Below are 26,416 nucleotides of genomic sequence, written 5' to 3'. Positions count from 1 at the left end.
CATCTGGCTTGGCTGCTCCCTTTCTTTAGGGCAGGGGTTCTCAAACGTTTTTTCGGGGACCCCCCTTGAAAATATTTCAGGCTGTGACGATCCCTTCAAAAATGATGACCCCCCCCATGCTATGCTACCCACACCCCTATGCCATATTACCTTTATTTCCGCACTGCTGTTTGGGGGCGGCACTGCCTTCAAAGCATGGGCCAGCAGCTACTGCTCTCCGGCCACCCATATCTGAAGGGCTCTGGCTATCAGCCATGCCTGGGGCTGTTAGCCATGGCCACAGCATGCATGGGGGCTGACAGCTCGTGACTCCCGCATAATAATCTTGTGATCCCTTGAGGGGTCCCAACCCCCAGTTTGAAAACCCCTGCTTTAGGGTTTGCCATTTAGACAGTGCCACTCCTGGTAGTAGGTCTTAGTTCTGCAAATGGTTCCCCCAGGGTTCAGTTTTTAAACTTGAGAACTAGTGCATTGCTGTTTTGTTTGGACTTGTAACATCAGACAGGAAACATAGGCACCTTTACATTAAAAAAAAAAAAAAAGCTTTCAGTGGAATGTAAAACATTTCTAGCATTTATTTTAATTAACAAAGCCTAACATCCTGGCCTAAACTTCCTGTGTCTCTTTCACACACTGACAAAACATTATTATTTATTTAATCTCTGAGCCTGCAATTTGATCCATGTGAGCTGACACTTGCGCCTGCACAGAGCCCCAGAGATGCAAGGTTCCAACCCCGGGGACCAGCTGGTAGGATTCTTAGAGAGCTCCATCAGCGGAAATCTTTGGGGAAGAAGGCACCCTTCCTGGCAGTAAGTATTTACACAGTTGAGACATAGAGAATGAAAAGAATAGGCACATGGAATAGAACAGAAAAGAAGCGATTGAACATGCCTTGTTATCTTAAAATGTTCAACAATTAAATATTTTTAAAAACTAATAGGAGAAAAACAGACAAAGAACAGGTTTATCCAGCCCCTCTTGATTCTTTTACTGTAGAGATTTTTTTTCATCTGACTTTAGTCTCAAACAATGGGAGAGGAAAGGATCTTTCATTATGTTTGCCATTAATCCTGCCAGAGAGGGAATAATGTTCAGCAGCTAAAATATTTCCAGATTGCACCCATGGTTTAAAATTATTATGGCTGATCTCTGCAAGTTAGTTCTGCCCCACCCCAGATGCCAAACCTCCAATAATGCAGTTTTTCTTTTCTCTGAACGGTGTCTTCCCTATCGGATCTGCTGCCACTCCCACCCATTTTGAATCAGTTATATTGGTTGCAGTGTTAACACGGGTCCCAACTTCCGTATGTATTACATACACCCTCCTTTTCCCATCAGCCTTGGACAGCAGGGAGGGGGGAAGAGAGAAAGACCTTCCCCAGTTGGTGCCCCTAGCCTACCCTGCACCCTAGGAACAGCAGCCCAGTAATTTGAGCTTGAAAAAACAAGAAGTTTTAAAAAACAAAGCAGCAGCCTGCACACTAAATGCTGTGTTGGAGAGATGGGGGAGGGACAGCTGCTGTGTTCAGGAAATAAGGCAGGAAACTTGAGCAAGAAAAGCTAAAGTAAAGGTAATGTGCTTAATATATTTGTATTTAACATATGTTAGACCCTTTAGACTCTTTTTAATTCATCTGGAAGGAAGAGTTGTTTTAACTGATTTAGAAACATTTGATCATTTAAAATAAAACTAATCCAATAATTATTGTAATGATTATTGTTAATTGTTGCAGTCACTGTAAGACATTTTGCTTCTATGCCATCTGTTTCTATTGAGGAGGCATAGTCCCTACTTTTAGTAAAATAGTTACCATTTATCCCATTCTGTCCCTTCAAAGTGATCAGGATTTCTGGAAAGACTGATTTATTATGAAAGATTTAAAGACACATATATGTGTCGTTTGGCTGATTTGAATGGACTGCTCACAGAACTAAAGTTAAGCACATGTGTAAGGGAACCAGAGGGAGGAGCACAAAGACCAGCAGCTATAAATCTTTGGTGGGTGTGGACACTTGAGAGAGAATGGCACACTGGGTGTATAATTAAGAATAATGGGATGAATTCCCTGTGAGTTAAACAGAAAAAAGCAAAATGAAAAACAGGATTAAAATTCCATATAGTGAGTCTAAGTGTCCTAGTCCGATAGGAAGTGGTGGAAGCTCCATCACACTGGACTGGACAAAGAGCTGGAGAATACACTGTAGGGAATAATCCTGCACTGACCCAAAGGGGGTGAATTAGATGAGCTGTCTTTTCCAGCTTTAATGTCTACAACTCTATGAAATATCTTTTCATTTTTATTTGGGGAGGGTGCTCTTTGAGAGCTGTGTTCGTCTTTTTCTTCCTAAATGGCCCTGTTAGTAGCGCTCAAACTTCAGGGTACGTATCATGCTGGGTGGTCAGCAGGCACCCTTCAACTTTATTGTGGTAATGCCATAGAATGGATGCACACCCTGCAATGAGCTCTGGGCTGGAACCCCACTTAAGTCAGGGTGCAGGGGACTCGTCACAGGATCATGGCCTTACTGTGTAAATGTACACTGCCAATATTTTGTGCAGAACTGACATCTAGCTTTAAAAAATATAAACATACTCACATAGACTTATGGAATTATACTCAATAATTTATTATATTAATTATTATTTATTAACGATCTGTCTGTGCTATACAGCAACACAATGCTTTACAAACAACTTTAAACACATGCATAGCTCCAAAGAATCTGAATATTATTTGCATATAAATGCACATCTAATTATTTAATGTAATTGTAAAATACAATGGCTTCTGGGATGATACAAGCCTCCTGTCATTTTGGCCTACAGAGACTTTTTATCCATCATCAAGACAGGCGTTTTTATGGAGCATTAGGCATAGCCTCCCATCTTCCCCAGTTACAGTCCTTCATATTCTTTCTTGAACAAACAAAGCACAAAACAAAATCCCAGGGCTTCCAATTGAGGAACTTCTTCATGCCACCTTAAAGGACAGCTCCACCTTAACCCAGCCTGGATGGTGCTTTTCTATCTATCTTGCTCTCTTGTGCCCCTTTTTTACTCCACAGGGACATTTCTGGGATTTTACTGTCTGGTAACAGAAATCAGGACAGTAGGTGGAGGAGGAGGGCTGCAGGGAGCTGCATTTATCTGTCCTGTGTTAATCTTCCAGCTGGGGAAGGGAGGGAGGTTTCCTAAGTGCGTTTGTGGGAGGGCATTTATTAAACATTGGAAAGCAGAGAGTGAGGAGGAAGAGGATTAAAGGGAGAGAGAAAGAGAAGGAGTTAGCGCCTGGTTTTACTGGGGTCATCCATCTGCTCTGCTCTGCTCTGCCCCTTGGATGTAACAGAGTGAGCCATTTCACTTGCTTTTCTCTCTGTTCTTCTCTCCCTCCCAGCAGTCTTTCCCTGTGCATCCATAATTATCTGGCGCTACAAGGCCTCCTACCCCACCCCATATCGTTTCAATCCATATCCAAGCTGCTGGGGCAATGGAGCTCAAGAATGTGGTAGACACTGTGGAAAGCGGGGAACAAGACGCTATCCTCAAGGTGCTGCAGATCTACAATCAGGAGGTGAGTGTTGTATTTGTGCTAGGCCTGTGCGAATCCTCAGCTTTCCCTGTTTACGTGTCTGGGTAGCAGGTCAGCTGGAGAAGCTGTGCTCTGGGATTTCTGTGCCATCCAGCTGTACCCCTCTGTCTCTTCTACCTACATCTGTCTGCGTCACATCAATAAAAATGCCATTAGCCTGCTTAGTGGGTAAATCTTTTGTTTGTAACATCAGTGGTTCCTGCATGTATGTTTTGGCAACGACTGTTCCTGAGCATCTAGTAAATATCTCCCATTCCTGCTTCCCTTATGTACTAGAAGTAAAGCACTCAGTGTGGATTTTTAGTATCAAGGCTGCAAGTGAAACATGGCTGGGAAATGAATGTTAGTGTGGGGGCTAAATAGGGAGAGATAGAAAGGAGGAGCCCTTTATGGTAAAGGAAGGTTTAGAGGCAACATATGAGGCTTAGGGGGCGAGCTATGGATGGAGTAGTTATTTTGGCACACAAAGATAATTAAGGGAGCACATTAGCAGTAGGGATTAGCCACATATGCTTGCTCTGAACGTTGATGATAAGAGAAATCAAAAATAGGACGTGAAAAGAACAAACTGGTAGGAGTGAGTGATTGCCGCTACCAGGCTGGAAATGTTTCAAAACATTACACGAAGGGGTTGCCCCTTCAGAAATAGGCACATATGACGTATTCAACCCAGGAACAAATACGCAAGTGCAGGTGAAATTCACTTCAAAGGAGTTACCTTAGGGATGAATTTGGCCTGGCAGACCTACCTAACTCATTCAGCATCACACTGAAGTATGTGGAAAGTGAGCAGAGAAAGCTGCAAATATTGTTGCGTAAGTGTCATTTTCCAGGAAAAAATTGTGCGTGCCACATCTGTTCCAACCGGGCAATTTTTATCCAGTGTAAGTCTCAGCTAAGAAACAGTAGAACTCCATAAAAGTGGCACAGCAGCAATACTACAAACGGTGGCAGATTAAATATAACAGAAATTAAGATGCTACGAGGAAATTTGAAGAGCAAATAGCTAAATATAGCAGCACAAACACCAAGACAATTTTTGTGAGTATATTGGACACAGGAAGCTTGGGCAAGAGTTAGCAAGTTAGCTAGACTATTGGAGCAATCAAGGAGGATAAGACATTGCACAGAAGCTAAGGCCATGTCTTTGTGTCAGTCTTCACCAGGAGATTCCTGTCCCAGACATATTCTTTTCAGGTAACAAACGGGCATGAAAGGAATTTAACATTAAGGTGCCTGAAGAATTCATGTCGGACTGATTAATATATTTATAAAGGATCTGGAAGACGTTGCGAACAGAGGAGGAGGCAAAAATTGCAGATGACAGAAAATTATGTAAGTCACTCAAGACTGCAAAAGAACATCAGGAATTCCTGAGGGACTTGTAAAGAGATCTGATCGCTCAAAGCCCATTGAAGTAAACAGCAAGACTGTCATTGACATCAGTGTCAAATGCATTTAGGCAATTGAGCAACACAGTGGCAATACAAATTTGCTGTGGCAGGTGCAGGGTTATGAACATTGGAAGGAACAATTTGAACTACTCATACATGTTGATAAGTTCTATATTAAGTATAATCACTCTGGAAAAAATCCTAGGCCCCATTTGTGGTCAGCTCCATAAAAACATCTGGGCAATACACAATATTGAACAAAAAAGATGTTAGGGAGTATTAAGAAAGTGATGGAGATTAATAACAAAATATTACAATACTGTTATGTAAGCTGATGAGACAACTAACCTTAAGCAGTGGGTCAAATTCTCTGTTGGTGTAAATTGGGATAGTTCCATTAACTGCATTGGTGCTGTGCCAGTTTACACCAGCAGAGAATTCAGGGCCTATTATAATCTGTACTGTGTACTGCATTGCCAAAGGATATAACAGAAATGACAAAGGTCCAGAGAAGGACAATAAAAGTTACTAGGGGCATGGAAGTGGATCCATATGAAGAGAGGATAGGACTATTTAGTTGAGAAAGGGGACATGACAGTGTCCTGTGTATAAAATAATGAATGATATAGGAGAGGTCAATCAGAAGCAGATCCTTACCTTTTCTGTCATAAAGAGATGAAATTATCTGGCCTATGTTATACAGAAGGTCAGACTAGATGATCATAATAATCCTTTCTGGTCTTAAAATCTATGACCCAGTGAAATTAAAAGTCAATACTTTAAAAATTGGTAAAAGGAAATCACACACACATGGAACTCACTGCCACAAGGTATAAATGTGACAGATAGCTGAGGAGAATACAAGGATTGGATGTTTACACACCTAACAAGATATGTTACATTAGATAGTATAAAACATTTATAAAAGACTTTAAACCCTCATCCTTTGGGGCATAAATCATAACTTCCCCCATGGGAATGTTAGTGTATAATTGGCCATTTTACCCCTTCTTCTGAAGCATCTGGCATTGGTCTGATCCACTATGGCAACGGTGGCAGGGAACGAGGAAAGGGTACTCTCACCCTCCACCCTTTCACACTTGCACAGGGTGCAGCCACAGTTTGGTGCTGTAGTGTTTTCTTTTAGTTGCTATAGCAACCCATGTCTGATTTTAATAAGTTAGGATAATATGTTTTGAGACCTTGGAGTTGCATGGATTGAGCTTATCTAGGTATCTGGCTCAACCTTTGAAAGACACATCAGATCGAGATATGAAAATTGTTTCATTCTTTAAAATGGATTTGAAATGCCATGCTTTGGATGTTCGAGAGGGATTCCTCTAATCCGTCTGCCACGGTGAGCAGTGGGTCAAACCCTCTGATCTTTCCTCACTGTTGTTCATTCCTTACTCGTGCAACACTCCTATTGATTTCAGCAGAATTTTGCTGGAAAATAACTGATTAAGACCCTGAGTTTGGCCCTCTATTATTGAGAGACAACGCGAAAGGTACCAAAGACTAGCTGAAAACATTTTCTAGACCAGTGTTTCTCAACCTTTTTGATACCAGGGACTGACTTCCTAAACTGTGTCAGGGAGATCTCAGGGACCAGTGCCAGTCCATGGACTGGTTGTTGAGAAACACTGTTCTAGACAATGCACCCAAAAGTCTGCAGTGTATCATAAAGTTCACATGATATACTTGTTCATGTTGATAGTTGCGATATAATTTAAAATTATCTCCATTACAAAGTTAGTCAAGGTAGTAAATATACACTGCAAGATTCTATACAGAGAGGGAGTGTTTACATATGCTAATCAGTTATATTTAAAGAACATGTGGTAAATAACTGACGAGCTCAGATAGTATGGTAACGAGAACCTCATAATACCTAAACAGATAAACTAGAGAGACTGAATGGGTGAAGCAGTAAACTAGTGAGCACTACATATCAAGAAGAAAAAATGTATGAACGATATATGCATCATTTGGGGTATAACTGCGTCCTGATATGCCTGGACATACAGTATATAATAAAACCTCAGATGTACGAACAGTTCGGGAATGGAGTTTGTTCATAACTCTGAAATGTTCGTAACTCTGAACAAAACATTACGGTTATTCTTTCAAAAGTTTTCAACTGAACATTGATTTAATACAGGTTTGAAACTTTACTATGCAGAAAAAAATGCTGCTTTTAACCATCTTAATTTAAATGAAACATACAGAAATGGTTTCCTTACCTTGTCAAATCTTTTTTTTTAAACTTTTCCCTTTATTTATTTATTTTTTTAGTAGTGTATGTTTAACACAGTGCTGTGTTTTATGTGGTTTTTTGTTTTTGTTTCTGCTGCTACCTGATTGCGTCCTTCCAGTTCCAAATGAGGCATGTGGTTGACTGGTCAGTTTGTAACTCTGATGTTCGTAACTTTGAGGTTCTACTGTACCTGGATCATGAATACTGACTTCTCTGCTACAGTGCTGCAGTTTTTAAAAATAAGTCAGCTGGCCAGACAGGCACAGTTTAGGTGTGTGTTATGCACAGTACTAGGCTAAAATGACTTACCCATAGTTTGAAAATCAAATCTATATACATGTATGTACAACAAGCAAAAAGAATAAGTCAGAATGTTATGGACATTATTGTTTTTCCTTATTATTATGCAGCACCATAACTTTACATAGTCCTTTACAGACAATTAGAAGATGTAAGGCCCAGTTTCTTAGCCCCTGCTTCATCCCCTCTTTACCGCTCCTGGAGAACACAGAGTTGTGCTAACAGGGTAGCTGAGGATTCCCTTTGCATAGGGGAATCCTTGGGTGGCATAAAACTAGTATTGGCAACTCTACCCCATCACCTGTTCCTGATCCCACCCTTCAGGTGAAGTGGGTGTGCCAGGGGTGGGAGGAGGCATGGCAATTTTGGACTGATTGAACTGTGATGTTGGAGTAGTTCTGGAGCTGTTCTAATTTGCACTAGAGACCAAAACAGTCCCCTTCTGCCTCCAGGAACAGGAGTAGAGGTAGAAAGTCACCTGTGTCATCCCCAACCCCAACCTAAGGATCTGGCCCAGTGCCCCAGCTTCAAAGAGTTTAAATATAAATACATGGCTTCCTTGAACACTTTTTATAATAGAGCGAACTGGGAAGAAAGGAATGTCTTGACTTAGTTTTGAGTAACATAGAGGTCTTGACTGAAGACACAGAGATGGGGAAACATCAAAGCAACAGTACCAGTAATTCTTGTTAGGTGTGTAAATGAAGTTAACCTGATTGTGAGGAAATGTAGGGACAATGTATTTCAGCAGAGCCAGATGTGGAAGACTGTACAAAGTTGGGGTTAGTTGATAAGGTTGAAGCAACGGAAGAGCAAGACACAACTTGAATGTGGGGAATAAAATGGAAAAATTCTCTGTGCCTGCCACTCAGCTAAAAGTAAAAAAATATATGTCCTGTTTGACTGTTCAGAAAAGGAAGAGAATAATCAGGGGTAAGAAGGAGAAGACACTTTTGAGATGTAAAATATCAGGGTCAGGAGAGGCATGGTAAGGTTGTAGAATGAAATTAGCTGCTTCAATGCTGCCTAATGTATCTGGTTAAAATGCACCTCCAGTGATGCTGCAGATGCTGTTGCAGATGTGCCATCATGGAAATTCTGATGCTCCATTGCCATCTTAGCACTTAAAATAATGCGGCTGCATTCGGTTGCCATACAGAAGTGGCAGAATAGTTTAACAGCAAAGGGGTTAACTGAGCATTAAAATTGCCATGAAAACCAAAACCAGAGGGAGGAGAAGCAAAGACAAGATAAATCACAAATGTTTTCCGAAATGATGGATGAGAGGCAGATGAAGGAGACTGTGTGTGGGGCCTTAGGGATGGCTGTTTGTGTTCCAGAATAATGGGGAGTTACTGAAATCAAAGCACTGATAATTGAGAGCAAGACACAGACCTATAAACTTTATTGCTCATGTCTGAATTGCCTGGGATCCAAGGGAAGAAGATGACACACTGAAGGGATGGCTCAATGATCTAAGTAATCCATTTTGAAATCCTTAGGCACCGTACGGGCTCCTCTCACTTTTGTGCAGTGTACTGTGTGCTGATTGTTTGCCTGGCATTCTCCTTTTACCCAAGACTTTGAGATGAAGGATACATATAAAATTGTATTGAAAATCAAGACCATGCCAAGAGTAGCTAATCGGGAATTAGAACATCTGAAAGCTGAGCAAACCACAAGGGTGCAGATAGGAGCAATATGAGGCTACCAGAGGAAGTGAGACTGGGCAATTTAGGCTTCTATATTTTAAACCTTTTGAAAACAAAGGGGCTGGAAAGAAGCTAATGTAACAGCTATATTAAGGAATCAAGAGGAGATAGAGGAAACTATAGGACATAGCTGTGGAGGAGATAATGGAAATACTCATCAAGGACAGGGAATAGGGCCAATATCTAGAATATTAAAGATGCAACACGGTGTGCAAATTCCTAAATGACTGGTGTTCATCCTGGGTGCCTTGTTAAGACCAAAAGCCTTCACCTAGCTGCTAATACAATCTTCTGTATTAGGTGTGGGATGTATCTCTTGCCTTCCCAGTTTGGGAAAATGATCCTTCACATCTTACATCTTTTTAAAAATTGTAGAAATAGGATATTTCTTGGGAGAGGTCTCTTCAAAGAAAGATGTGCAAAATGGAAGCCTGCTCAGCTCCTGGCATGTTTTACAGCCAGTCTATATCATCAATGGGGCCTATAGAGCTAGAAGAAAAGAGCAGAATAAGGCTACATCTACACTAGTCTTCTGCTGGCATAGCTACATTGGTCAGGCATGTGAAGAGGTTTAATCCCTGATTGACATAGCTCTGGTAGCAGAAGCCTCTAGTGTAGATGCAGCTATGCCAGCACAATTGCACTTTTATTGGTGAAGCTTGTTTTGCTCATGGGGAATGTTTTTATTGTATTGGTATAAAGCACACCTTGCCAGTGTAAGTTGCATCCACACTTAGAAGCATTTTGCCAGTGTAGGGTACTGGTATTCCTATACCAGTAAAGCACTTCTAATGTAGACAAAGTCTAAGTGCCTATGCCACTTGCAATGTTAAAAAAAATCCTTTTAAACAATCTCAGACATTTCTGATGCAGGGTGAAGCGGCCTTGTGAAGAGGGAAGGTGCTGTACAGTCTGGGTGTGGTCTTTGTTCAGGGTTGCAAATAAGAAGGTAACTCTCATCAAAGTCCTGGCTAATTGCTTGTTTGGATGTTGAAAGCATGGAGCAGTCCTTGTGAGCTGAAGCCATACGGGATGGAGGGAACTGGTTACAGAGCACCAGAAGCCTTGTTCCTAGAACCAGTGTTTCTCAATTGGTGTTCCGCGGAACCCCGGGGTTCCGCAAGAAAGTGACATCGCGCTGCCGAGAGCAGCTGTTCTCCACGCCGCCGAAAAAGGGAAGATGTCCCGGATTTTTCGGTGGAGGGTATCGAGTATGAATGTAATTTCCCCGTGGAGCCTAAAGGGTTCCGCGGGGACATTTAATTGAGAAACGCTGTCCTAGACGAAGAAATTGGAGCATGTGACCCATCCTCAGAATCTCTTGGATACTGGCAAATTCCTAAACTTGCTTATTGAAAATTCTAACTAACTGAGAGGCTAAGGAGGAGAAGAACTAGCACTAGTACTAAGCACTTCCTGATTATGATTGTAGACACTAGCATTGACACACCGTGCTCCACCTTGGGTCACGATGGTTCTCAGACAACTTAGGATGGAAAAAGCAGGAAGAAAACTCAAGCATCAGTGGAAGAAAATGTGTTCTGACACAGCCAGCTTCCATTACAAATAATTTCTACAAACTTCTGCCACTACTGGGAAGGAAACGGAGAGCCTGCCTCTCCCTGGCTACAGAGGCAGGAAAGCCATGCCCTGCAGAATTTTTCTGGACTATAAACTCAGATGGCTACCACTCAGCCTCAGAACACAGCATCTTTCATTGGGAGAAAATATCCATTTATTTCACAGAGACGCTCGCATCCAGTATGGCCTCATAGGCCACAGGACAAAGAGCCAGAAACAGCTTATTCTCAGAAGAAATAAAATTTCTGTACTTTAATCAAGGCACTGGACACTCAACACACCCATTCACACAAGCGAATAAAAAAAACCCCTGCCAATTAATCAAGCTGTGTTTCCTATGGGCCTGGAAGGAAGAAGGGGAGAGAGAGAGTTTGTTATTGTTATTTCTATATTTCAGTGCTTGGGAGGTGCTCAGAAACAGCCACTCAGCAGTTAGAGATATTTATAGGTATCACAAAAGACTTTAGAAAAGAATGGATTTATTGGCAAAGCAGAACACAAGCCTCTCCAACATGAGAGCTCTCACCCCTGCTCATCTGTTCTTGCCATAACTCTTCATGTTATTTTATAGACTCATACATTTTAAGGGCAGAAGGAACCATTGTGATCATCTGTCTGACTTCCTGTATGATGCAGGCCATAGAATTTCACACAGTGATTCCTGCATCAAATTTAACAACTTGTGGAACTGTTTGTACCCAGTATGAGTCTGAAACCCATAACCTTCAACTAAGAATCCCATGCTGTAGGTTAGCAAGCCAGAGGAGGAGCTGCTGATTCCACTGAGGGTCAAGCCTGGTACCTTATAAAGCAGACATGATACAGGAGCCACCTGCATATACAAATTGCTAAGGGATTTTTAAAGTCCACTGAGAACAAAGGAGAAATCCATTTTTGAGGTGTCACCCTAAAAAGTATTTACTTAGCAGTGAACTAAAAGAAGGAACATTTGGGGAAGGGATGAAACTTGTTAATGATACAAAACTAGAGCAGCTGTTAGAGATCCGGGTCTGAGCAGTACAAAGAAGATGCCTGTTAATTAATCTCAGAATGGCTTGGAAAGACAAGGAGCGGGATCAGGGCACAGGGCAATGGAGAGAAATGTGAAATAAGGAGGCTTACATTTAAGAAGAAAAAGAAAATCACACAGAATGGTGGAAGGAATGGAGGGAACATGGAGCAGGAGGAGGGTTAATGGACTGGATGGCTGGAAGCAGAAAGAGGACAGATGACATGGAACAGAGGAGTGTCGGGAGAACAGTTTGAGTGTGTAAATGGTCATTTAAAATGTAATGCAAACTCCAGGAAGTAGGGGCCTGATCCGAAGTGCATTGAAGTCAGTGGGAGTCTTTCCATTTAACTCAGCGACTTTTGGATCATCCCCTTATTGCAACCACATATAAAGGATTTGTAATACTATATCCAGTTCATGTGACTCCTACTCCCGCTCCATTGGTTTTTAATTTGGGTGAAAACATTCCACGTGAAGTGTCTGTAGGTCAGCTCCTTGAACCTATATTACCTGGGTAATTTTGTTTAGCAACAGAGTGCTAGCAGAATTGTCTCCTAGGCATATAAGAACAAGGGATCCATCATACTGGATCAGACCATTCACCCATGTAGCCCAGTCTTGCCTCTTTCTGTGGCTCCAACATGATACTTCAAAGGAAGGTGAAACTCTCCATAATGCATCTAGTCAACCGTGCTATACTGTGAGGAAAAATGGCTTTCTGGACTTTGCAGGCAGTCCTGATTTCTCTAACTTTTTGCCTGACTTCTTTGTGACTTCAGCTACTTGTGTTCTACTTGCTTATGTAAATATCTTAAACCCCTTTAATATCCTCTGATAAATATTCCCATACTGATTTCCTGCAGCAATGAGTTTCGTGGGTTGGCTCTACTCTGCAAGAAGAATGGTTTCCTTTTTCATTGCTGCCTTTCAGTTCAATGACTGGCCCGTGGCTCTCATATTATGTGGCTGGCTGGGTAGAAGCAGCCGAGTAGCTTTCTCTGAACTATTCCTTGTATACTGTAGAGCAAATTTATTTTCTCAGTTTGTTTCTTGCCTCTTGAGCATGATCATTTCTTGTTTGTTTTCACAGAAGTCTCAGTGTTTCACCTTTGAAGATGATGAGCGGGAGGAGAGAAAAGTATGTCCTTTGTTTCTTACTATGGCCTTGCAGAGGTACCTGAATGCAGAGCAGTGATTGTCACAGGGCTTGGTGGGACTGATGGCAAACCCCAGGGAGAAGCTAGTGGTCTCTCACTGGGACTGGATCACAGATTGAGGAGTATTGGGTTAGAAAGTGGGTATGGGCACTAGCTCTGGCTGGAGCTCATCAGTCTATATATGGTGCTTTTAGGACACCTGTCACCATGTATCCAAGCACCAATGATTCCATTAGGTTCAGTGGTGTGGATGATTTGCAGCAGGGGGTTTGTTGTGGGGCGTCTCTCACCCCATAAAGGACAATGGATGGAAACCAGGATCCGACGAACCTTAATTTTTGGAGAGTTTTTAAATTGTTAAGAATCCCTTAGACACAGATTAGTGCAACCTGTAAGATGCTAGAAAATGCTTGCGATGCCACTTGGCTGTGGGCTTGAGCTTAAGCACAGGATTGGGACTCAGGAGATCTGGGCTCTTCCCTGTTCTGCCACTGACTTGCATGGCCATAGTGCAACGTTGTCAGAACCGGCACTGATGGGGGGCAGGTCCATTTCTTGGTGCCCAGCTTGAGACACCTGCTGAGCACCTGCAGCTTCCCCTTGGCTTTAGTTGGTGTGGAGGGTGCTCAGCCCTTCTGAAAATGGGGGCCTCGCCATTTCAGGATGGGCACCAATGACCTGAGGTGTCCAGAGTCAGTGACCACTTTTGAAAATCTTGGCTTTATTTGCCCCGTGCCTCAGTTTCCCAAGCTGTATGTAAAAGAGAAACAACAATACTTCCCCATATATAGACTGATGAGCTCCCAAGGGGTGTTGTGAGGGTTAATTCATTAACATGTGCAAAGCACTTGATGGGCCTCAGATGAAGGATGGTATAAGGGTAAAAGATTATTATATTATAATACATAATAATATAATAATAGATAGATAGATAGATATAGATTATTATTATTTTATTTAAATTCTTTGAGCTCTTTGTGAACTGCAAGTCTCTTGTTAAGGAATCAGATTGACAATTTCCTTATTCCTGCCCTTGGTTCCTGATTATCAGGAACTATCCTTGATGAGGCTGTGCTAAACCAATTACAGTGAGCTACAATAATAACCAGTGGTGCTTTGATCCTCTCACACCTACAATATGTACCACTTATCAAGAGATACATCCACCCAGGGAGAGACACACACCCGCCACCGAAACAGCCGTACAGCACAGAGGCACACAGAGACAGACATGCCCATCACCTGGTCAGACACACACCAAGACAGACAGACTTTCTATTCTGTTCTGTTCAATGAGATATTATCAGCATGACCAGCTAGGCAGGTGTTGCCAAAGCGTAAAACAGATACATACCCTTTAGGTATTGGTCAGGCCTAGATAAGATTCAGCCATCTTGGAATTGGCTATTCCTCAATGCTTTTTCATAAGATGACTTTTATGGTTCTTGATAATTTGAGGAAATAGCTTTTTCACACTCACTCGTATTTCAGACATTGGAGTAGAAAATTATTCTGTCTTGGGGTCTCCTCTGTCACGTTGCCTGCACTCTCTCTTCACTGGTTTTGGATACACACACGACCACACACTTGCCACCACCCCTACAGTTATACAAATGTCCACCATGTGCATACATGTACACACAGCCACACAAACCTTACCGAAATAGACTTACCGTACAGGAAAACACTTGCCATCTATACTGATGCACAGACCAAATGCATGTCTTCTTTAACTCCACTACAGTCATTGAAATTATGCCAGGGTTAAATGTGGTCCACAGAATCTGATATACGCAGAGGCCCACACCTGCCACTGCTCAGATAGCCAGAAAAAGACTCCACCTGCATAGAAACATTGAGGCCTTTATCTACACTGGAGAAATGTACTGTGGTGTGTAACAATTGTTCCTTCTTAGTTGATAGAAATGTCCTTTGTGTCTACACACACAGGTGTTCCAATACATTGTCAGGGGATGAGAAATATGGCAAATATAGTTGGATTTTATAGCAGTAAGCAACAATGAATCCTACTGCAAAGAGCTTTTAAAAGGAGCAATCTGATCAACCAGGGAAGGCCCCTTACATACATCACCTTGCCTCACAAAAGGACAAACCAATATTAGGGAATGGAGTCTCTAGCTCCTTGCAGGAGAGCAGCTACTCCATTGGAGAGGCCTCGCTTCTCTGTGGAGTTTTTTATACTAAATTACTTGTCTGTGGGTGTATGTTTTTACACTCAATGAATTTTATATCTTTAAAGATATGTGATATAAAAAACTCCAGTGCTTCAAGAACATCATCGAAAACCCTTTCTTGCATGCCTGAAGGAACCTGACTTTGGAGCTCTTATCTTGCACCAAAGCAAGAAATGATTAAATATTCATTATTCTTCATAAAAGTTATCTCTGCAAGGACCCCTCCTCATTCAGTTTACTTTGGATCATGCCCAGAAAGGCCTAAGATTTACAGCAAAACCCCACCGATTCGTGCTTTACTGATCCACAGTCTCCAAAATTCGCTCACATGGCAGAGGACGATCTCACCCTCATCTCTCATCACTGACTGAGTGGCAAAGAGAAGCTGTATTAAGGTTTTCTATTGCTGTGGCATCATTACTTATGCAACATATGCAGAATACTTATTAGTGTAATATGAATTAATGATCTGGAGGATGGGGTAGATTACATCCTCAGCAAGCAGATGACACTAAGCTAGGGAGAGTGGTAGATACCCTGGAAGGTAGGGATAGGATATAGAATGACCTAGACAAATTGGAGGATTGGGCCAAAAGAAATCTGATGAGGTTCAACAAGGACAAGTGCAGAGTCCTCCACTTAGGATGGAAGAATCCCATGCACAGCTACAGACTGGGGACCGACAGGCTAAGCAGCAGCTCTGCAGAAAAGGACATGGTGGTTACATTGGATAAGAAGATGGATATGAGTCAGCAGTGTGCCCTGGTTGCCAGGAAGGCTAATAGGATATTGGGCTGCATTAGTAGGAACATTGCCAGCAGATCGAGGGAAGTGATTATTCCCCTCTATTCAGCATCGGTGAGGCTGCATTTGGAGTACTGTGTCCAGTTTTGGGCCCCCCACTACAAAAAGGATGTGGACAAGTTGGAGAGAGTCCAGCAGAGGGCAACAAAAATTATTAGGGGACTAGGGCACAAGACTTATGAGGAGAGGCTGAGGGAACTAGGCTTGTTTAGTCTGCAGAAGAGAAGAATGAGGGGGGATTTGATAGCAGCCTTTAACTACCTGAAAGAGGGTTCAAGGGAGGATGGCGCTAGGCTGTTCTCAATGGTAGTAGATGACAGAACAAGGAGCAATGGTCTCAAGATGCAGTGGGGGAGGTCTAGGATGGATATTAGGAAAAGGTTTTTCACTAGGAGACTGATGAAGCACTGGAATGGGTTACCTAGGGAGGTGGTGGAATCTCCATCTTTAGAGGTTTTTAAGCTGCGGCTTGACAAAGCCCTGGCTGGGATGATTTAGCTGAGGTTAGTGCTGCTTTGAGCAGGGGGTTGGACTAGATGACCTCCTGAGGTTCCTTCCAACTCTAATCTTCTATGATTCTAAGTGTTGTTATACATTGAAACTAAACTGCACAGGATTGTGTGATGCATTACCTTTGCTCTTATTGCTGTTTGTTCACTTACTCGCTGATCTGCAAGGTATCAGCAATTCACAATGGGACAGATTCTCAGCTGGTGTAAATCAGCATTGATGAAACTATGCCTGTTTACCCCAACAGGGAATCTGAGCCAATGAGTCTCCTAGTCATTAGTGAGAATTAGTGACATTCTACTATATCTAAACCCTCTGAGGTCTTTTCCCTTCTTTCCACCCTCTTCTCAACCCAACTAGATCCCCCATCCTTCCCTTAACCATCTATTATCCTTCCCTCAGTTCCTTCAGCCTGTTTCCCCATCCCCTGTACCTCTGCTCTCTGACCTTGAGACTCCCATTACATCTAAAACCCTCCTAATTCTGTACTCTTTTCCACGCATTATTGCTAAAAGTGAGTCAGAGCCCACACTCTGGAGCCAAATACCCTTGAGCTTTGGAACGTCCACATCTTGATCTGAACTTTATGGTAGGCCCATCTCTAGTTACTGCTTATCTGTTTCAGCATAGTGCATTACACGGTGCCCACTCCTGAGAACAGCTGTTGAAATGTCAGAGCAAAGACACTGTTTGCCAGGTTTTCATTTTTCCCTTCCAACTTCTTAGAAAATGGCCCAGCTGTTGATCAAGTTCTTGGAGAGAGAGCTCCAGCCCTCCTGCCAAGTCACATGTTTGGAAAGCATCCGCATCCTGTCCCGGGACAAAAGCTGCCTTGACCCCTTTACCACCAGGGAAGGCCTGCAGACCCTGGCCAAACACGCTGGCATTGATTACTCAGAGGAGCTCATTCGGGAGGTCCCAGACCTAGATGTAATCCTGGAGGCTCTCAAGTGCCTCTGCAACATCGTCTTCAGCAGTCCCAGGGCGCAGGAGCTGACGGCCGAGGCCCGGCTCGTGGTGGGCCTTACTGAGCGCATCAAACTCTACAATGAGAGGAACCTCCCCCATGAGGTCAAGTTTTTTGACCTGCGTCTTCTGTTCCTGCTGACCGCACTAAGGGTGGACATCCGGCAGCAGCTGGCCCAGGAGCTCAGGGGCATCAGCCTGATGACAGACACCCTGGAGCTGACGCTAGGAGCAAAATGGCTGGACCCCCATGAGGTAGCCACTGAGGGGAGCCCTCCCCTACCCCTACCGCGCCAGGAGACAGAGCGTGCCATGGAAATCCTGAAGGTGCTCTTCAACATCACATTTGACTCCAGCAAGAAGGAGGTGGATGAGGTAAGTTTGCCAGAGGTCACTGCCCATGTCTTGGTTTGATTATGGTTTTTCCATCTCCCCTTAGCAATTCCTCCTTTTTGCATCTGATGTTGGTGCATTCTCCAGTCTGTGGACTCCCAGTTACATACACACAGAAGCAGCCCATGGGCCCTTCACTTCAAGGACAGTGTGATGACAACTCTGCCCTATTCAATGTTGACACTTAACAAATTGTAACATTTTAAAAACGCTTATTTTTTGTAAACTTTCTTATGACTTTAAAAATAATTTCTTTAGGCTGGAAGAGGGCAAAACACTCCTGTAACTCATCTTTGGTGATGGCCAAGGCATGGCCATTTTCCTCCTTCTCTCTTAGCTAATGGGTGTGATGGAGGTTGCAGGTGGCTAACTCTTGGGAATGTCTGTGGCCTCTGCCAGCCCCTGGATTAACCATGTAGCGTGATGGAGAGCTCGGGAGGGATATGGAGCAAGATGAAGAATGGGCGAGTGCATGGGCGGGGCAGGAAGCAGAAGGAGAGTTCTGGGGACATTTCCATGATTTGTATGCTACTCGTCATACTCCATTTTATCAAGATTGGGTTGTTCTCAGTATCGGTGTGCAGAAGTGTTCTGTTCCCAAAACAGCAACAGAGAGGCAGAACAGCAGACAGACTCTGGAATTTCAGAGATTGCAGATATTTGCTTCCCTTTCATAATCAGGTTTTTTGTTTTCTGTTTTGGGGCCAGGAAGATGCTGCTCTGTACCGACGCCTGGGTGCTCTCCTGCGTCACTGCCTGATGATTTCAGCTGATGGAGAGGACCGGACAGAAGAATTCCATAGGTGAAGATCATTCTCCTGGCATAAGACTTGAACCCAAACACCCTTCTTACCCAGAGGAGAAGGTGCTATTATCTAAGCCATGCTGACACTAAGGATCAGATTCTGATACCTTGACTCATGCTGAATAGTACCTTTCTCTAGAACTAGTCCTACTGAAGTGAATGGGACTACTTGCTAGAGTAAGAGGAGTTCACCAACTTGAGAAAGGTCTCCACAATCTGGCTTTAAGTAACTAACCATATCCTGAGTCATATTGCAGTTGCCCTATGTTGTGCAATTGCCATTGACAATTGTCATTAGAGAGAGAGCGCTGACAGCCCTCAAAATCAGGTCATGTTTGACGGTTGTGTGTACCCTCTTTGATCAGTTTGGTTATAGTAAAATCCACTTGCATGTCCCAGCAAATGATGGTTTTTGATCTTATCCTCTGGCTCCTCATCTTGCTTGAATTTAGAAATTAAACTGCTCCTTGGAGAGTAAAAGAATCTACATTAACACAGAGCCCTGGGTGTCTTTTTGTTCCTCCTCTCCCTGTATGTTCAGCCACACAGTTAACCTCTTGGGCAACCTCCCTCTCATGTGTCTGGATGTCCTGCTGACCCCAAAGGTGCGGCCAGGCTCACTTGAGTACATGGGCGTCAACATGGATGCAGTCAGTGTCTTGCTGGATTTCCTAGAGCGACGACTTGACAGGGTAGGTAGAAGAGATGCTGTTCAGAGTTCTTCGTTGCTCCATCTTTCCATTCAGTGCCTTTCCTTCTCATTGTAAGGCAGATTTGGCCCTCCATCCCTGCCCAGCAGTACTACTTTCTCCATTAAAAAAAACCAAAAACACCTTATCAAGGGGACCACAGGAATGTCAGCAAGTAATGGCTGGTTTGGAATTCACCAGAGCAGTTTGCAGATGTTCCTTTAATAGAAGTGGCAGATTTTTTCGTGGCAGAGGCAAAAACATTATGGTTGGTATTTGAGTAAGTTCACTGGTTGACTGGATGGTAGGGTGATTAATTGTGGATTAAAAAGTAATAGATTTATTGGCTGTTTGGATGGTAAGATTGGTCGGATGGGAGTTGGTTAACTGACTTATTGGGTGGGAGATGCTTATTGTGGTGCTGAAACAGCTGGTTGAATCAGAAGCATTGTAACTGGTTAATTACCGGATGTGTTGGTCGGCTGTTTGGATATGAACAATGTAAGTTGCTGCACGGTAGTCAGCTGATCGATTGGTTAGCTGTTTCTTTTACTAAATCAGCAGGTCTGCGGACTGATTGTCACCACTCCCACTTTGAGGTGGAGGGCTGGAGGAGTTTTTGTGGACTTCAGTAAGGCAAATCCTAGGAATTAACTCCCAATCTCCCCTCAAAATCATGGATTTTCTACTCCAAAAGCTTAGTCTACATTTTCCCTGAAACCAAAAATAAAATTGTTTTCAAGCCCTCCTTTTGTTTCTGATGGAAAGGTGTTATATGAAGCAAACCTGTTAAACCAACTCAGCAGAACATTGGGTGAGGTCTTCAGTCTTCAGACACGCTCTGAGAGCTTTTCTGAGTGTGACTGTATGACTTCCCAGCTCCGTCTGCTGTCACTCTGCATTCCAATGTGTCTCTGCTAGCTCTGTGCCACACAGTGAATGTGGAGAGGCTGCCAGCTCAGCACGGGCGCAGTGGGAAAGCTGCTGAGGCGCAGACCTGGAATCCTCCGTCCTTGTCTCTTTCCACGGAGGGCTGTGCTCTTGTGATTGGTCTCTGCGAGGAACCAGACAATGAGAACTACTTGAGCTTGCAATTATCCGTTGTTGTTTCTTCTGGGCTCTTTCACAGGGTCACAAACTGAAGGAGACCCTGACCCCTGTGCTGAACCTGCTGACAGAGAGTGCCCGTGTCCATCGCCAGACGAGGAAGTTCCTCAAAACTAAGGTACTATGTTGGTGTAGGGAGAATCTAGATGACACTCATTCCTGATTCCTGTGGGGTGGGAGAAGAATAACAAAAACTTGATGGATACCATCAGCTTCCAAACAGATAGCTCCCCTCCCTCCGTATATAGTTTCTGCTATCCAAGGCTATGAGCACCACAATACCTGCTACGTTTGCCTACAAACTCACGGCATTCCCAGTAGTTCACGCATGTAATTGATTTATATAGTGCATGGTGGCCCCAAGGTACTCTGGAAATCCCAGTGCTGTTCTAGCCCTCATCCCTCTTGCTGTGGCTTTGCAGGTGCTGCCTCCGCTGCGGGATGTGAAGAATCGCCCCGAGGTGGGGAACTTGCTGCGGAACAAGCTTGTGCGTCTGATGACTCACATTGACACCGACGTGAAGCACTGTGCGGCCGAGTTCCTCTTTGTGCTCTGCAAGGAGAGCGGTGAGTAATGAAAACTCCGCAGGATGGATGAGATCCTCTGGGATGTTAATGCCAGGGAGGCAGGATATGGAATCCAATTTCTGGTAAAAGCCAATTAGATCTTACATACATCAGACCTTCTGAGGCTAGAGGACATACCTTGCCACCCCTCAGACATGCTGTCCAGACAATTGGTGCTCGGGGGAGGTAATACAGGAATGCACTGTATGAAGGCGGAGTTGCCTTCCTACCTCATAGACCCACCATATAGATCAGCAGTGCCAGTAGTTAGTGAAACACTCTGCCAGGAGACAGGTCCTTCCCATCTCACGTTCACACTGAGCCACATTCAGACCTGCTATCAGCAAATGCAGCTCCGCTGATCCACTGTCCAGCCCCCTTTTTCCCCCCATTGTGGGGAGTCAGATGATAAATCTGGTATTGTTTGCTTAACCCTCTTCTCCATTATCACAAAGTCCAGGGGAACAGTTGGTACTCGGGGATTCTGTCTGGGGGAGGAAGACCTTGAGATGAATTTGCTGCTTGAGCACTCAGGAGCAGTGTAATGACAGAGAGCCACGGCCTGCATTTCCCGCCTGCCTCTTTTACATGAGGATTTATCCAGTGAATGTCCATGCTGGCCGGTGCATCTTGTGTAAAACTGGTCACTTTCTCTCAGTCACCCCAGCTTTTCCCCAGGAGGGCTGGTTGGATGGTGGGCAGCACGGGGATGTGCTGACTCTCGTGTCTCTCTCCCTGTCAGTGTCGCGATTTGTGAAGTACACAGGGTACGGCAATGCAGCTGGGCTCCTGGCAGCACGAGGCCTCATGGCTGGAGGGCGGGCAGAGGGAGAGTATTCTGAGGATGAAGACACGGACACAGAGGAATACAAGGAAGCTAAGCCCAAGTAAGGACCCTTTTCCGTCCACCACCTCCCCCCCCCCTTCCCTCTCCCTCCACTCTCACGAATCCCTTTCTACATTTCTTCATGCCCAGCCCGTGGTCACCAGATCCCTTCCCCATCTTGTCCTTCTGCCCATTGTCCACTTTTCTCACCCTATTCTTTTCAGCTGTTCCCCATCCTCTTCCTGTATCCCCCTGCCCAGGGCTTCACCTACTTTCTCCTTCTCATTACTCACTTCATTTGATGGCATTTCTTCCAAAAATTGCCTACTTTCTGCTCCATTGCCACCCCCTCCCCGGGAATGGATCCCCACACGTGACAGCTGCTGGAGTGCCTGTATCCACTCACTGGCAGTAGGACACGTGATCTGCTTAGGGACAGATTCCTTTATTGCACCTCTCAGGGGAAGCGTGGAGCTGGGGCAGTGTGTGTAGTGAGGGTAGGGTTAGAGCTCAGTGCATCCCCACCTCCAGCTGCTGGGTCCCTGTCTGCAGCCAGAGTGAACGTGGTCATCTCTCTCCTCGGCAGTGCTTAGCAGTGACCCTGTGACGGGGTGGACAGAGGGAACTCTACAGTCCAACCGAGCTTTGATTGGCCATGTCAGATCAGGCCATTGGTCCACCATTTCTGGAATCACATGGACCACGTATATTTGGAAGAGGAGGCTTCGGAGGTCTCTACAGACGGAGAGACCGCTGGAAGGAAGTGGCGAGGAGAGGGTGTATTCCCACTCCAGTGGTCAGAGAAGGAGGGGAGGGCATGGCAGGACGCTCCTGCTTAAGGAGAGTTGGGGATGATGCAGTGGAACATGGGCAAGCGCCAGGAGCACGCTGGCTGTCCCCTGTGATGCCACCACTGCTAGTATCCTAACCAGAACAGAGAGGACATGCACTGTGGCCAGCTGTGCTCTCATGCTGTTGTAGGCTCATAGATACAGCCTGCATTTCAAGGAACCTCTTTCTCTCCTCCATCTCCCTCTTTTTCTCTCTCCACCTCCTGCCCCCCTCATTGCATTTAGCATTAACCCAGTGACAGGCCGTGTGGAGGAGAAGCTCCCCAACCCCATGGAAGGGATGACGGAGGAGCAGAAGGAGTGTGAAGCCATGAAGCTGGTTAACATGTTTGACAAGCTGTCCAGGTACCAGACGAGAGAACAGTGTGCACGTGTGTGGTGTGGGACGGCACTAGGAAAAAAGGGTCCTGGCTAATACAGGTCAGACACTGAGACTGGGGAGACCCAGGTTTGTCACAGAGCCATGCCTATGGCAGGTCAGTGCTGTAGGATGGTCTCAACGGGCACACAACTATGTACATGCCTTGAGGAGGAGGGGAATCCCAGCTCAGTGCAGTAAGGGTTTGGTAGCAGTCCAGGGCCCTAGAAGGTCATAGGGAATGGAGGGGGAGTGATGACTGGGAAGATTTAACATATGAATAAATTAACAGAGCTGCATTCTGTTACCCCAGTGCAAGGAGATCAGGAGACTGAGCCGAGCTCTTTGAGACAGCAACAGACTAAGTAACTGCCACATAGATGTGTTTTCCCCCTCCAAGTGCACCTGAAGGTTGTCACCTCACCAGAGGTCAGCTTGGGAGCTCTCTATCAGATGGTGGCATTGCCCCTGGGTGGCTGCTGGTAGGAAGTAGCATTTCAACACAGATGGCAGCCAGTGGCACCAGTTCTCCTTCCCCACAGGAGAGCCTTCCCCAGGAGGCTCTCATCCATCATTCAGGGGCACTGTAGGCAGGAGTCCAGGATATACTGAGAGAGTTCAAAAGACACCAAAACGGGAAGGGAAAGGGCAGCACGGCAGCTCATGTAATGCTGATGGCACGTTTCCAACATGTGTCAGAGAGGGAGAGAGCGTGCCAGTGCTAACCTTACACTACAGGGGTTCCGCTAGCACTCCCTGCTTCTGCCCAGAGCTACTCAGAATGGTGCCAGGCATGCCCCCGAGAGTCTAGAACCCATCCAACATAGCAGGAGCTTAGAGTGGCAGCTCCGGGGGCCTCCTGAGCTAATTCCAACACTACTGGGGTGCTGGGCCCCTCACATCCCCTGCCGTGGGAGGGTGCACTCTTCATGTTGCGTCAGAAGAGGACTCAGTCCGTTCCTTGGATTTGATTTGCTGGACTGTGGGATTTTCTGTGCTGCTTTTTGGAGCTTTGCAAGTGGAAGTACAGAGCCTGATTTTCAGAGGTGGTGAGTTCAGTGTGAGTTGCAGATGCCCAGAATTTCAGAAAATCATCCCCTACTTCTTTCACAGGTTTATTCCTTCCATAGGTGCATGGGCATGTTATTGCTGGAACCATACTGTTCCTTTAACTAGGGAGCCTTTACTGGGCTGGTATCCCACAAGGTGTTCTCCCTGGCTGCCAACTGGAGGTGTTCACAGGTCTCTCAGGGGATGGACATGAGTGCTCAGCAATGAGAGTGTTCCCCAGTCTCCTGGTTCCATAGCCTCTCCAGTAACATTATGTGTTTTTTCCCCCTTTGCCAGACTAACTGCTCTTTCCCTCTGATTTGCAGACAGCAAGTCATCCAGCCGATGGGGATGACTCCAGGTGGCAATCTCACGTCTCTGGAGAATGCCGTGCACGAGCTGGCTGAGGAGAGGTCATCATCTGACTCTGACTTGGGGTTGGACTGATTCAGACCTCTCCACCCCCCTGCAAGGACTGTGGGCTCTCCACTCTCCCTCCAGAACTGGTGCTGCATCCAGAGAATAGTACTGGGCAAGGACCCTCCCAGTGGGATCTGAATCAGGGCTGCAGTCCACTGCCCAGACTGAGTAGCATCTGCCTCCTCTCCAGTCCCATAGCCACATCTCCTTTCCCAAAGAGCTCACCTCAGCTTGGTTTCATCTTGCTCTCTTTCCCTCGGTGTCCCTGAGGATCTCACGCTCCAACCCAAGCCCAGGATTGTCCAGTAGGATTTTTATAAAGAAAGCTTGGGAAGTGGGGGTGGGACTATTTTATTACACCAACGGGGTCCAGAGCAGGTGGAGTATTATGTATGCTGACTCCTGTGTGGGCACATGACTGTGTGTGCGCAGCTGGGTGTTTTTATGAGGTGCGGGTGTGTTTATACTTATCTGAGGCACTTGTGCAGCCTGCATGTATTTGTAAGGGCACATGAGGGTGTGCCTATGTCAGAGAACATGTGGGAATTTAGGAACATGAGGTGTGTGAATGTATGTGCAAGTGGAGTACATGCCTGGGACATATGTATAGTAAATAGAAATGTGTGCACATTACATGTCTGCATACAGATGTTATGTACTCAGATGGGTGAGCCTGTGTATATGGGGCGTATGCAGTTGTGTATGTAGCGATGGGGGGCACGTCAGCGTGTAATGTTTAGGTACATGTATGGATTATATTTGTGGGCCTGTATACATGAGTGGCTGTGGAGTGCACAGGTGGGGAGGTGAGTGTAATATTTAAGCACATGCCTGTGGGGGACTCATGTTAGGACATGTGCTCATTCTGTGTGTGGGTATGAGTATAGCTCTTGTGAGAAGCTTTCAGCACTCACCTGCAAATACCAATCCTGCAGTCCATGTGACTATTTGCCAGAAATGCTCTGATTTGTGGTCTATGGCACTGTGCAGTGTTCCTGTTTCCACCACATTTAGTTTTCTGGACTAACCTCTCCCATTCTGCTTTGTGAACAAAAAGTAGAGACCCCCGTGTTGTATCTTGCTGAATCATCTGCAGCACCCACCAGTCCCTCACTCTTTGCACTCCCAGACAAATCCCCTGCTGCACTCTGGCGTAGACTTTTCTGTTTAAAGAAGAGAATCTATCTTCCTCTTCGTCTCATGTACCGAGAGTTTCAGAACATATTAGCACAAATAGAACGAATTACTCTAGAATAAAGGAAACCTTCTGGCAAACGAGTGCATGTCAATGGTTTGTCTGAGTGATGTCACAACTCTAAGCAAATTAGAAAATCACTAGTGTTTCTGAGAAGTCCATTATATAGCCATGATCATTCCAAACTGTAGTCAGTCATGTCGCCGGTCCCTTCTGTTTTCCTTCAGGTTCCACTCCCTGCATACAAAGGGCTCACAAAGCCTTCTCGTTTGCAGTCACCCACGCTCATTTATTTAGAGTGCATTTCCCAGTTCCTGCCCTATGCACTCTAGGGGCTCAGGGTTGTGTGTCCCTCCTGGCCATAGGCAGCCTGACCCAACATCTTCCCACTGCCATGCCTCCCTCTCCTGGTTTCCTGCACTGGCTATATATACCCTCCCTGGCCAGATGACCAGCTGTTCCCCCTTTGACTCCTTAGTCTAGCTCAGCCTAATCAGTGCAGCCAGCTGCTACCTGCTCCACTTGTAATTCCTGACTCCAGTGGCCTGCACTGTAGCAGCCCAGCCTCCTGAGTTAGGGGTGACAGAGGCAGCTGAAGGCTTTACTACCCTCCGCTCCACCACACAAACATTAGTTTTATTCCCAAATAAAAAGCTACATTAAGAGACAGTTAC

At 45.0% G+C, this 26,416-nt stretch overlaps 1 protein-coding gene across 2 annotated transcripts; it reads left to right on the top strand.

Annotated features, from left to right (window-relative positions):
- Nucleotides 1–151: 151 nt before the first annotated feature.
- On the top strand, nt 152–26,316 carry RIC8A (RIC8 guanine nucleotide exchange factor A). Of its 2 annotated transcripts, none has more exons than XM_067543651.1 (11): nt 152–812; nt 3,399–3,575; nt 12,940–12,987; nt 17,242–17,856; nt 18,583–18,677; nt 19,221–19,371; nt 20,498–20,593; nt 20,898–21,042; nt 21,785–21,929; nt 22,945–23,064; nt 24,454–26,316. In XM_067543651.1, exons 2-11 carry the CDS (start codon nt 3,492–3,494, stop codon nt 24,572–24,574), a joined length of 1,620 nt encoding a protein of 539 aa, XP_067399752.1. In that variant the 5' UTR covers nt 152–812; nt 3,399–3,491; the 3' UTR covers nt 24,575–26,316. The 2 variants fall into 2 exon arrangements, with proteins under 2 accessions (XP_067399752.1, XP_067399751.1); XM_067543650.1 differs by lacking the exon at nt 152–812 and adding an exon at nt 1,438–1,574.
- The last annotated feature ends 100 nt before the right edge of the window (nt 26,317–26,416 follow it).

The sequence above is a fragment of the Emydura macquarii genome, unplaced genomic scaffold (genome assembly GCF_026122565.2).
Source record: "Emydura macquarii macquarii isolate MOO-44397 ecotype Brisbane River unplaced genomic scaffold, CSIRO-AGI_Emac_v2 contig_960, whole genome shotgun sequence".
NCBI lineage: Eukaryota > Metazoa > Chordata > Testudines > Chelidae > Emydura > Emydura macquarii.
The sequence above is the reverse complement of the archived record's forward strand: the minus strand, read 5'-3'. Positions and strand labels throughout refer to the sequence as shown.